The sequence below is a fragment of the Mitosporidium daphniae genome (genome assembly GCF_000760515.2).
Source record: "Mitosporidium daphniae strain UGP3 chromosome Unknown contig-11, whole genome shotgun sequence".
NCBI lineage: Eukaryota > Fungi > Microsporidia > Mitosporidium > Mitosporidium daphniae.
Window position 1 is genome coordinate 373 of NW_013546711.1, and position 11,773 is coordinate 12,145.

The 11,773-nt window shown below is 43.6% G+C and overlaps 8 protein-coding genes across 8 annotated transcripts; 4 read left to right on the plus strand and 4 right to left on the minus strand.

Annotated features, from left to right (window-relative positions):
* Nucleotides 1-868: 868 nt before the first annotated feature.
* Nucleotides 869-3,212, minus strand: DI09_11p10 (uncharacterized protein; the record flags this gene model as incomplete). Its single annotated transcript, XM_013383971.1, has 2 exons — nt 869-2,594; nt 2,623-3,212. 2 exons carry the CDS (start codon nt 3,210-3,212, stop codon nt 869-871), a joined length of 2,316 nt encoding a protein of 771 aa, XP_013239425.1.
* A 135-nt stretch (nt 3,213-3,347) lies between these two features.
* Nucleotides 3,348-4,028, minus strand: DI09_11p20 (uncharacterized protein; the record flags this gene model as incomplete). The annotated part of the gene is made up of 1 exon (XM_013383972.1): nt 3,348-4,028. One exon carries the CDS (start codon nt 4,026-4,028, stop codon nt 3,348-3,350), a length of 681 nt encoding a protein of 226 aa, XP_013239426.1.
* Nucleotides 4,029-5,361: 1,333 nt separating this feature from the next.
* DI09_11p30 (protein arginine n-methyltransferase) lies at nt 5,362-6,424 on the plus strand (the record flags this gene model as incomplete). Its single annotated transcript, XM_013383973.1, has 2 exons — nt 5,362-5,680; nt 5,712-6,424. The coding sequence occupies 2 exons, from the start codon at nt 5,362-5,364 to the stop codon at nt 6,422-6,424; spliced, it is 1,032 nt and encodes a 343-aa protein (XP_013239427.1).
* Nucleotides 6,425-7,073: 649 nt separating this feature from the next.
* On the plus strand, nt 7,074-7,320 carry DI09_11p40 (acyl-CoA dehydrogenase; the record flags this gene model as incomplete). Its single annotated transcript, XM_013383974.1, has 3 exons — nt 7,074-7,130; nt 7,163-7,238; nt 7,265-7,320. 3 exons carry the CDS (start codon nt 7,074-7,076, stop codon nt 7,318-7,320), a joined length of 189 nt encoding a protein of 62 aa, XP_013239428.1.
* A 440-nt stretch (nt 7,321-7,760) lies between these two features.
* DI09_11p50 (uncharacterized protein) lies at nt 7,761-8,312 on the plus strand (the record flags this gene model as incomplete). Its single annotated transcript, XM_013383975.1, has 2 exons — nt 7,761-7,958; nt 8,010-8,312. 2 exons carry the CDS (start codon nt 7,761-7,763, stop codon nt 8,310-8,312), a joined length of 501 nt encoding a protein of 166 aa, XP_013239429.1.
* Nucleotides 8,313-8,519: 207 nt separating this feature from the next.
* DI09_11p60 (uncharacterized protein) lies at nt 8,520-8,810 on the minus strand (the record flags this gene model as incomplete). The annotated part of the gene is made up of 1 exon (XM_013383976.1): nt 8,520-8,810. One exon carries the CDS (start codon nt 8,808-8,810, stop codon nt 8,520-8,522), a length of 291 nt encoding a protein of 96 aa, XP_013239430.1.
* Nucleotides 8,811-9,543: 733 nt separating this feature from the next.
* DI09_11p70 (uncharacterized protein) lies at nt 9,544-10,439 on the plus strand (the record flags this gene model as incomplete). The annotated part of the gene is made up of 3 exons (XM_013383977.1): nt 9,544-10,057; nt 10,102-10,217; nt 10,260-10,439. The coding sequence occupies 3 exons, from the start codon at nt 9,544-9,546 to the stop codon at nt 10,437-10,439; spliced, it is 810 nt and encodes a 269-aa protein (XP_013239431.1).
* A 725-nt stretch (nt 10,440-11,164) lies between these two features.
* DI09_11p80 (uncharacterized protein) lies at nt 11,165-11,769 on the minus strand (the record flags this gene model as incomplete). Its single annotated transcript, XM_013383978.1, has 2 exons — nt 11,165-11,449; nt 11,503-11,769. 2 exons carry the CDS (start codon nt 11,767-11,769, stop codon nt 11,165-11,167), a joined length of 552 nt encoding a protein of 183 aa, XP_013239432.1.
* Nucleotides 11,770-11,773: the final 4 nt, after the last annotated feature.

The window sequence follows — 11,773 nt, forward strand, 5'->3', positions numbered from 1 at the left end:
ACGATTAAAAAATATCAGTTTTTAGAGGAATCCATCGAATTTAAAATTAGTATTGTATACATTCTTCGCAAAATGACATCCTCGACGATTCCCATGCATCATGGAACAATTTCCAAATATTGGCCGAACGGGTTTCCTCAAACTGCCTAAATAACAGTCTGCTTTTATTTGTGTTTCCAGAATTTGGTGTTAGGAGCACTTCTGCAAGTAGCCCACACCGCATACTTGCATAGGTATACCCATCAGCTTAGCTTTATTATTTCTTTTTGTAATGTGCCTGGGCATTTCTTTAATTGTGTGTTTAGCTAACCCGCTTACCTAGCTCAAGACTCAACACGGTACTCTTCAGGTCCTTTGAAAACGAGACCACATCAAATTTGCTATTTATGCCAGCTTTCAAAAGACAGTCAGGAGTGAATTAAAATCTCGAGGCAGGGAATATAACCCTTTGGATTATCTTCTAAACTTGCATTGATATGATCTCTTTGAAAACCTTTTTACCTTGTTACCTTCAAATACGCATTTGTCTCACCGCAGAATTTAATCCAATTTAATTCCCAAGTTAATTATTACGGTTGCACTCTGATTTGTCTATCGACCCGATTTGCAGCTTTTACGCCATGCAGTGTTGAAAAAAAGTGTCACCCTTTCCATAATTCCGTTTATTACAACACAAAGCATACTAAAACCCACGCAAAGCGGCTTCATAATTGATCATTGGAAGTGAGACAATTTAAGTTGATTTTTTGGCAAAGCTGAATATGCTACCTACACTGACCACCACCATAAACAGCCACAAAATCGGCTTACATTCACTTTTTAAGCAATTCAATGCGTATTCTTTATTGGCAGATCAAATTCGGTTGACTCAATTGAAAAAAATGTCAGAATACTTGGGCAACTGCCAGTACTCATCCGGGGAAAGCTCCTCGAGTTTATCCACATGTACTCGCAATTCCGACATAAGCAATGTCAGCTTTTCAGCAGCAAGGGACTGGCAAAGGGGGTCTCCATTTTGGTGCTCAATTGCTTCAACTTTTTCAACCTCGCTCTCGAGCTGAAGAAGGACTCTATAAGCAGAATCGATTTCAAGAGAAAGTCTTTGGCAGGTATCCTGCTCAGCAGCGTTGATCTTTAACGAAGAAGACAAGACATCCTCAAGTGGCTGCTTGTGAGGAAAGGAAGATGAAACTTGAAGTGTAACTCCACTCATCAATTCCCTGCGGTACTTGAAAGCCACGGGGAGCACAAATTGGCGCACCATTGAAACCATCGTTCTGGATTCAATCAATAAATCTTTCGCATACTTCTCCAGAAGTACATGGAAGCGAGCGTTCAGTTCTGCTTCCGAATAAACCTTGCATTTTTCGATAAGCATTTCTCGATGATTAGATTTGCTCAATAGCGAATATGAATTTGGCGATGTTTTGATGTTGAGGAGACCTCTGCGCTCGGCCTCAACCTCCCATTCTTTTGAGTAGTTGTCGCCCTCAAATCGAACAGACTTGGTCTTCGAGATCAGCTGGCGGATCAGTGCCATTGCATTGTCGCCACTCTCCAATCGGTCACAAATATAATTCATCGCCTCGGCGACACCAGAGTTCAGGACGGCAACAGGAAACGAGGGACTTTGCTTTGAACCGACGGCACGAAACTCGAACTTGTTTCCAGTGAAGGCAAATGGAGATGTCCTATTGCGATCAGTAGGATCTTGGCAGATCTCGGGCATCGAGGAAAGTTTCACATCAAGGGTCCTTCTCCCTACGGAAATAGATTTCAAAGTGGGGCGGTAAAGATTTTGTGGAGACTGGCCATTTTCGATGGAATTCAAAACCTCCGAAAGATAGGCCCCAAGAAAGACAGAAACAATTGCCGGTGGCGCCTCATTGGCCCCCAGGCGATGATCATTTGAGGCAGATGCCACAGCGGCTCTCAAAAGCGGTCCGTGATCCTGAACTGCCATCAGAACAGCCAAAAGAGTGGCGAGAAAAAGAATGTTCTCTTCTGGGGCATTTCCTGGCTCCAGCATATTAACTCCAGATGATGTCAACAGAGACCAGTTACAATGTTTTCCGGATCCATTTACTCCAGCGAATGGCTTCTCGTGAAATAGAGCCTTGAGGTTGTGGCGATGAGCGACTTTGTGGATCACTTCCATGGTCAACAAATTGTGGTCCACCGAAATATTGGCATCTTCAAAGATGGGGGCAACTTCAAATTGATTTGGAGCCACTTCGTTGTGTCTGGTCTTGATGGGGACCCCTAACTTCCAAAGCTCCAACTCTGCCTCTGAAATTGCAGCTAAAACGCGAGATGGAATGTTGCCAAAATAATGGTCTTCCAGCTGTTGATGCTTTGGTGGCATTTTCCCAAGCAGAGTTCTTCCGGTGAGCCTCAAATCTGGCCTGTGGGCATATAGGCTACGGTCGATCAAGAAAAACTCTTGCTCACACCCAAGTGTGGGGATGACTCTGACATCTGCATCTGCAGCCTTGTCATTTCCCAGAAACTTGATAAGACGGCAAGATGCCTTTGCCACTGCATCGATGGAGCGTAAAAGGCCAGTTTTCTCATCCAAAGCATCGCCATTATAGCTAAATGGTTACAAAATCGCAAACTTACCTGAGAAAAATAGATGGAATGTAAAGCACAGAAGTTCCATGGGGTCCCTTTTGAATGAACATCGGGGAAGATGGGTCCCAAACAGTATATCCACGAGCTTCGAAAGTTGTTCTTGCACCGCCATTCGGAAAGCTGGAGGCATCTGGTTCTGCCTGCAACAGGGAAGACCCCGAAAAGGCATCAATTGGTGTAGATTCAAATCCCATCTCCGTTGCACTCATTTTTAGAGACAAGAAAGAATCATGCTTTTCTGCGGTGGAGTTTGTGTGGGGCTGGAACCAGTGCGTAAAGTGGGTGGCCCCCTTCTCCTGGGCCCAAACTCGAGCTGCATGAGCGATCGCATCACACGTGCTTTTATCCATAGTTGTTCCCTTGCATATTTGATCCAAAAACGCAGAAAATACCGGCTTTGGAAGACAAGCCTCCATTTGACGACGGCCAAAAACCTGCTCACCAAATATCGTAGCAAAGATTGTCGAGTTGTTCACAGGTTTGGATGGCGATGATAACGCGTTATCTCCGGCCTCCAGGAGGGATCGTGGTTTGCTCTCTATGAGCTGGCGAACACGCTCGGTGCGAAACTCGGGCATAACAAATTTGTTGATGGCCCCTTTTCCTTTTGTAGCAAAATTTGTAAATCGTGATGAAACCGATCAACCAATCAGCGATGAGGGAATTGGTTGTTTCGTGCTAATTTCAAATCACATCAAAAAATTTACAACTTATTAAAATTTGGCGCTACTTCGATGCAAATAACCCCAATTGAACCGCTGTTGGAGCGACGGCAAAGATCGAGAACGGAAATACCCTGTCTTGTTGGAAACAACCAGAAAATAGCAAAGGGCCGCCTTTTCTATTCTCCTCATTTGAATGGTCTCTGAGGCTGTTCTATAGTGATCAAGACCAAGCAGATGCACGATCCCATGCACAAGCAGCTTGAGCAAAACCCTATATCCCATGGCACGGCCCAACAGTATCTGATGTCCATATGAGGCAGTAGGGCAAATTCGATACTTTCTAAGGATCCATTCTGGACATAGGAATATGTCACCTAGATCTATTTCTTTGTCATCATTAAACTTTGGATCCTCGATCGCATGGCGGCAAAACGTCTCGTCAAACTGACAAGGAAACGAAAGGATATCGGTTGGAACCGACTTTTTTTCTGCGCCATATGTTCCATTTAAGTTTTGCATCTGTTTGATGGATATAATTGCCATGCCCAGCTTATAGGAATACTGATTGAGATTCTTGAACCTGCTTTGGCTGATAGGTTCCCACTTGAAAATGATAGCTGCTTTCAATGCACCCTGAACAAGGACTTGGACATCTCTGCTAAAGTTCTTTGCATTGGAAATCTTCCAAATGGGACAAGTCGACGTTATGGACGGATGGACTCGGCACATTTTAAAATTCTTAACCACCATTCTGCAATTTATTCACATTCGAAATGTGCGTTTCGATGGCTTGAAATGGGTTCTTTATCAACTCGGGGCGTGTATACACCTCCGAAAGGCGAGCAAGCTCGTTTTTCCGCGTGATCTTTTTACTGCGCCGTTGTATGTGTGTCTGAGAGCCCTTCAAATTGAGGTCCTCTTTTTCCCCGATCAAGTCAATACGATGTGCCATGTGGTCCATGGGAAAGTCTTGTTGCTTTAGAGCGATCTTTTTTTCTTTTGCGATTATTTTTGACCTCCACGAGCTTGCCTTTTGCTATGGAATAAAATGGACATGAAAAACCTTGTGCTTTGTCGCTTGCGTTGCCTTTCTCACCATGTGCCTCGAAAATWAAATAATAAAATTTGCGAAAATGAAAATCATTGGGACCTGCCGTTTCAAAATCAATTCAAACTGATGTGAGCTAATACGTCGCTCGCTATCCGTTGACAATCTGTTGGCAATCCGCTACCTTACCCCCAACTCTTCATGACCACACATTCCCCTTTTCAGGTGAATTCTAGCTTCTTGCGGCCTAAATATACCCAGTTTACCAATAATTTCAATGAAGCGTACTATTTTGTAAGCGAAGCGAAAGCCTTGCCTCTCTTCGAAGAGGCTCCAAACATTGCCCCATTTGAAGAGGCTCCAGAAATTGCCCCATTTGAAGAGATCAATATTAAGGGCATATTTACATATACACCACCTGAAGGATATCGGCTTTTACTGGTTCTTTTCGGACTTTTGTCACTGTTCACTCTGACATATTCCATTTTTAGAATTGTCCAGCTTGTCAGATCGTGCCCTGCATCTTATAAGATCAATCCTCTCACCACGGATCAAAAAATGAAATCCAACGCGCTCCAATCGTCACTCTGCTGAGCGAGTGTCGCTTACATTTATGCAAAGGTAATTAATAAAGTGTCCCCTCAAAGAATCCATTAGTCCATTTATTTAAAATGGGATGAAATCACAACCTGTCTACGCTTTCAATCATGATGACCGTATTCCCGCGAATTACCTTGAAGTTAAAAGTTGAACTCAATACCACCGATCCAAGAGGCTCGTGCAAAGGCTCCTCAAATGCATCTTCAATGACCAAATTCATAAATGGATCGTAGCCTCTTAGGGTACCTGACACCTTCCGACTGCAGTTTAGCTGCAGCATCAATCGCTTTTCCATAAACCTATCAAGGTAAAGCTTAATTCATGGGCACTTTTTCAACTCGGGTATGCTGCTTTTTGCCATTTGAAAAAATTAATTAATTAATTAATTACGCATTTTTTATCTGCAAATTTTTAATGTCTTCGTCCCATAAAAGCAGGAGCGAAGGCGCCGATGGCAGTTCAACTGGCCTTGATTATTACTTTGACTCGTACTCGCATTTTGGAATCCATGAAGAGATGCTCAAAGATCGCGTTAGGACGCTTAGCTACAAGGATGCCATTTGTTCGAATCGCCATCTATTTAAGGACAAGGTTGTTCTTGATATTGGATGTGGAACTGCAATATTGTCCATGTTTGCTGTCAAGGCTGGGGCTCGCTTGGTCATCGGTGTCGACATGTCCGATATGATTGACCATGCCCGCGAGATAGTTGCGATTAATGGATTTTCTGACAGTAAGTGATGCCATTTTTATTGTTATTTAAGAAATCCTGCTTCTAAAAGGAAAGATGGAGGAGGTCGAGCTTCCCGTCCAAAAGGTTGACATAATCATCAGTGAATGGATGGGCTACTTTCTCCTTTACGAGAACATGTTTGATACGGTTCTTTGGGCGCGCGACCGATACCTTGACCCTGTCCACGGCTTGATGCTTCCTGATTCTGCCAATATGTATTTGCTGGGAATTGAAGACGCCCAATACAAAGACGAAAAGATACACTTTTGGGAAGATGTCTATGGATTCAACATGTCGCCCATCAAAAAGCTGGCTCTCCAGGAGCCGTTGGTCGATACTGTCGAACCCAATGCAATTGTGACAGAGCCTTTCCTGTTTTGCTCGCTTAATTTAATGACGCTTAAAAAAGAAGACTTGTCGTTTAAAGTCCCATTTTCATTGCTAACCACCAAGAACGACTATTTGCATGCATTTTTGTCTTATTTTGATGTTACATTCAGCGCCTGCCACAAGCCAATTTCTTTTTCCACAGGGCCTAGAGATAAGTACACCCACTGGAAGCAGACCATTTTTTACTTGAAGAAAGTTCTTCTCGTTTCAAAGGGAGAGACCATCAACGGTACGATTTCTGTTGCTCCAAATGCCGTCAATTGTCGGAATTTGGATATTGAAATTGAATATGCCCACGAAAGCGCCAAAACCGGCACCACGTCCAAGGAGCATCTTTTTTTTTCAATGAGCTAACGCATAAATTAAGCCTTACATATCCCGAGTTATTAAGCCTTACATATCCCGAGTTATTAACCCTTTATTTATGAACACTAGCGACGCTTTGTATTTTAAGTTTAAGCAGCCGGTTTTTGGCACCCTCGTCTAAAATTTCCTGTATCAGGGGCTTAAGTTTGGAAATGTGGGTTTCATCGAGCTCCTTAACTTTGCACAGCCGATGAACGCTAGCGCTGTTACAAAGCCTCTTTGAAGTGGCCAGCCCTACCCCGTAGAATTGCGTCAGTGCATAAATGACGTGCTTTTCGGGTCTCAAGCTCTTACCAAGAAGGAACATGCAAGTATTTTACAAAAAAACAACCCTAGCCCCTAAATTGTGAATTGAGCGATGTCGAGTGCCTGTAACGCAGATTGATCAATTGCTGCTGATTTATACTCCCAAGCGAGCATTCGTTTTAAATGTTTCTGCAGTCTCGCCATTGCTTCTCTAAGCTCAAAACATGCATGAAAAAGGCTTACTTCTCGTCCCTTATTTCCGAATCTCCCACCTCGCTCTTCCACTTCAGAGAAGATGAGCTTATGATACGGGAATTGGGTGTGCTTCGTTTCCTTAATTGCAATAGTCTCCAAGCTAGCAAATGCTCGGATCAAGCCTATTGTTTCCCAAATGGATGAGTCTGGAAATATGGATCGGCAAATGATAAAAGAGCTATTTGAGCAAGGGGTATGAGCGTCATTGGTTGATATCTTGACTAGTTGATGGGGGTTGAGATTCCTTCTGAATACGGAGGTGCAGGTCTCTCCTTTACCAGTGCTTTGATTACTGTTGAAGGTACATTTAGGACCTTTGTGGCATAGAACTCTCGAAAATCGATCCCTCAGTCGGTGCTCTGTGCGATGTCCACGTAAGATGATAATTGTCCAATTTCCAAGAACACGCTCGTCAATACGCTTTTTAAAAAATATGCCACTCACGAGCAAAAGGAAAAGTACCTTACAAAACTTGCCTCGCATTCCGTACGTTTGACGCACTTGTCTTTAGGTTGGCTCGTTTTGTCTCTCCGAGAGCGGATCCGGCTCTGATGCTTTCGCTTTAAAAACGCACGCAAAAAAGGATGGCGATTCGTTTATTTTAAACGGAACCAAAATGTGGATCACCAACTCTTATGAAGCCGAAATATTTCTCATATTTGCAACAGTAGATCCCTCGCTGGGATACAAGGGAATATCATGTTTCATTGTGGAAAAGGCCGATGGCGTCATTATTGGAAAAAAAGAAAACAAAGTACCACTTACGAGCTTTATGTTAATGCCCTAGCTCGGTATAAGAGCCTCGTCTACCTGCACCGTTACCATGGAAAATCTTAAAATTCCCGCAAATAGACTACTCGGCAAAATAGGAGAAGGATACAAATATGCAATTGATATTTTAAATGAGGGCAGAATTGGGATAGCTGCTCAGATGATCGGTCTTGCCCAGGGAGCTTTTGATGCTACTCTTCCCTATTTATCGGAGAGGAAGCAATTTGGAAAACCAATTGGCGAATTCCAGGTCTTTTTCTTGGGTATCAATTGGTAGGGAATGCAGCATCAGTATGCCCAGATCGCCACTGAAATTGAGGCTGCAAGATTATTGACATACAATGCTGCCCGCCTAAAGGAGGCAGGAGAGCCTTTCATCAAGGAGGCGGCAATGGCTAAACTGTTTTCATCCCAAATTGCGGAGCGAGCATCATCCAAATGCATTGAATGGATGGGTGGCATCGGAATTACCAAGGAAATTCCCGTCGAAAAGTATTATAGAGATTGCAAAATTGGAGCTATTTACGAAGGCACAAGTAACATCCAGCTGCAGACTATTGCAAAGATCATCTCAAAGCAATATTCAAATTCTTCCAAAAATTAAATTTCAATACCGTAAAAAGGCAATCATATGCGGGCCTGGGGCACCTGTAGCGAATGTCGAGCTACGAATGCCGAGTAGCGAATGCCGAGCTACGCCTTCCGATTTGCGCCTGTGGAATTCCTCTCCTTTTGATGGGCCAGCAAAAGCTCGTGATAAGAAATTAAGTTGCAATACATTTGAGTTTGCTAAGGTATCTCAGCTTCTATATTAAATTTTTTTGAAATCAATAGCTAATAATGACAACACTTGAGCTGATTTCTCCAATAGGAGGGTGATTGAGTCTGGTGCATCATGGGATTCCCAAAGCTCAGCTCTAACACCAACTTTGCTCAAAAGCACGCACCTTCCAATAGCAATTTTAACAACTTCATAGCGGGAAATCACAAAGTCACTGGTCGCGTTAGGCTTCAACCTTAAAAGTTTTTGAGGCAATGTTTCCAAATCTCTTGCAATGTCTTGTGCCTCAAGATGAATGAGCTCGGGTAATATCTTTTGCATGGAAGAAAAGTCTTCGCTCGATAGGTTCTGGTGCACTTTTTATGCTAGGGCTTCTGTATTAAATTGATATTTAGGATTAATAGAGCATCAAGCGATGTCGGTTAGCTTTAGCTGGATACAAAGAGGCTTCTAAAAAGCTGCGCATCAGCATACTCCTAAGCATAGCAATGGAATGCATTTCAATTTTCAATCGACAAAGTACACGACCGAACCTGAGCATTTCGAACGCATCAACCACTTGCATAATATTTTCGATACGAGGTCCTTCGCATTTACCTTTTTGAGCATTGAGGGCAAGGTTTTCGAAGAGTTTGAAAAATAACGAACATCAGATTCCTACGTTTTTTTAAACAGTGTCGTTTCTCATAAAAACTCGAGCAAACCCGATCCAAAATGCTTATTCACCATACAAATGTGACATTTATTAAAGTATTACCGAGATTGGCGGGTTTAATATCATGGTATCTTTCTACATTGACGCGACATCAAAAGGACGCCATTTAAATTATTGCTAAAATCTTTTCGGTTTGGCATTTTAAGTGGAAATTGTTGTTTTAATTTGCGCTGACAGCAGCATGCTATGTTGATAAATCATGCGAATTTGGTACAATTTCGATTAATTAAAGTTTAATTAACGGCAGCTCGTTGAAAGTCAATCACAGACTGTCATCATACTAAAGTTTAACACTCACAAGTCTATTTAACAGCAAAAGAAACAAGCCATCGTTTTATCATGGAGCAAGCAGCGTCACAAGCCACAGCCCAACTGCAACAAAAGCAGCGAACATTTATCCACAGAACACAGCAGGTGGTAACCTACTTTCAGGAGAGGGCCCAGAAGCTGGGCGAGGTCATTCGCGTCTACGTAAACCGATATCCACCACTTGCTGCTTTTATCTTTACCCTTCTTGCCTTTTCGGCACTTCCGATCTCCATATTCGTTCTGTTTGCTGCAGTGACCGTCGCAGCAACGCTTTCCGTGGCACTTGTTGGCTTTGCAATTGTCGAAGGTGCCATGTTGTTTACAGGTGCCGGAGTTCTGCTCGTCATCTTGGGCGGCGTTACACTGATAACCGGGGTTGTCTTCAGCTGGCTCTTCGGAATATACCTCTCGTACCGCGGTATTACCATGCTGTATTGCAACCTTTCTGGCGGTGCCTGGTCGCTCACAGAGTCAGTAAGGGGGCTGGCAGAGAAAGGAAAGCAAGCGGCCTCCAGCGCTGCACAATCGACGGGCACACAGCCCCGTTAGTGCTCATTGCTGAATAAATCAATTTCTTTTAGCTGAAAGGTATTTTGACATATTTATCAATGGAAATGGCGCGACAAGCTTTGTCCAGGCGAGCTTGGCTTTTCACACATGCGATGGACGTTGAGAAAACACAAGCTTTTCCCGAAAAACCATTTGTATGTGCAGAGCATGCGTGGCAGAAACATCCTCGATCGTAGGGACAGTTTTCTAGGTTAAAACAATATTCCTACTTTGATAAGAAGCAATGGCTTTTCAAGCTTGACTCGCTTGCCCTCCAACAGTTGGTGGCCGAGGCGGAGCTGCGGAGTATCGCCCACAGATATCATGACGAGATCCTTCCCGCAGTCGATGTGCCCCTCCCCTATGCTGTGCTCTAAAACACCCTGCATCTCGATGAGAAAGAGCTGAGGTTCCTGGCTCCCAACATTAGTGAAAAGTGCGATTGGCATATAAATAGGCTACCAAAGCTCCCAGGCTAGCGTTGGCTAAATTCGATTATACGTTCCACAACCACATAGTATTTGGCATCGTTGTATTTTAATTAGGGTTAGGGTTTATAGGTCCGGGAGCACCCCCTAGCAATTGAAAGAAATTACTCGAGCCTCTCTCAGCGGTAGAGCTCCATGCACACATGATTTTCAGAATTTTAGGTCCTAATAGGCCCAGGAAAAGCGGATGGCTTTTGAATCAGTGTTCTGGATTTTTCCTAATGTCTCGATTCCGATGCTTGATTTATTTCCTCAACACTCGAGGAACAAGGGTACGGGGTATTCGATCCCTGAGCGGTTTAAAAGCAATGCAAAAGTCAAACGAGTAACGAAAGATAAATTGGATGCACATTAACATGCACATGCATATGTATAGTTATCCAAAGACTTCTACTTGCAGTTTTCACACTAACTCATAGGCTGCGTGACTGCATTTAAATAGAAAAGGCTCGGATTTATTGACCAATTGATGGCGCCCATTTACATATGCATTCGATCAAGATTTAGGGTTGATGGGTGAGCTTTTAATACGCTTCAACACAAGCATTGCCATACTTATTGGGAGCGGTCACGCCGCACAATAGGAAATGGCTGGCGCTGTTCCAATTGCCTAATTATCTCCAACGCCTGTAATCAGTGGGAATACGATAGCATACCTGCTGCTTGGCCGTATCGTCCGTACGGATAGACAGATGGACATCGTTCACCAGCACACGCTCGATCATAGAGGGAGTGTATGGGCGTCCGTTCTCTGGATTCAGTGTCTTCTCTGCGATGATGACAGCAATATCTCGCCGCATACTTTCAGTTAGATGCGAACGCTCTGCAGCGCCAACCTGCCCTTCTCCCCGATCAAGGATCTTGAAATTAGAGGCGGAAAAATCATAAGGATTATCAGGCTGCAGGGTAAATGGTTAAAAAATCATAAAGGGGAGGTTGAAAGCCGAATTACCTCTCTGATAGCGATAGTGCTGTCGGTACTACCAAAAGCACGCTGCAAATCTTGTGCTTTGGCAAGAAGCCCTTTGGAAACGTTGAGGAAAACCTGGTCGCTTTGTAGGACTTCGGAAAGCGGCGTGGAAACGGGATTATTTCTATAGTCCTGCAACTTGTTCTTATAACACGCAATTTCGAAGCGAACTCCGTTACATCGAAGCCGCACCACAGCTACGTTGGTCAACTTTTGATTGTTTTGCGGTGTAAATATGGATGGCGACATGAGG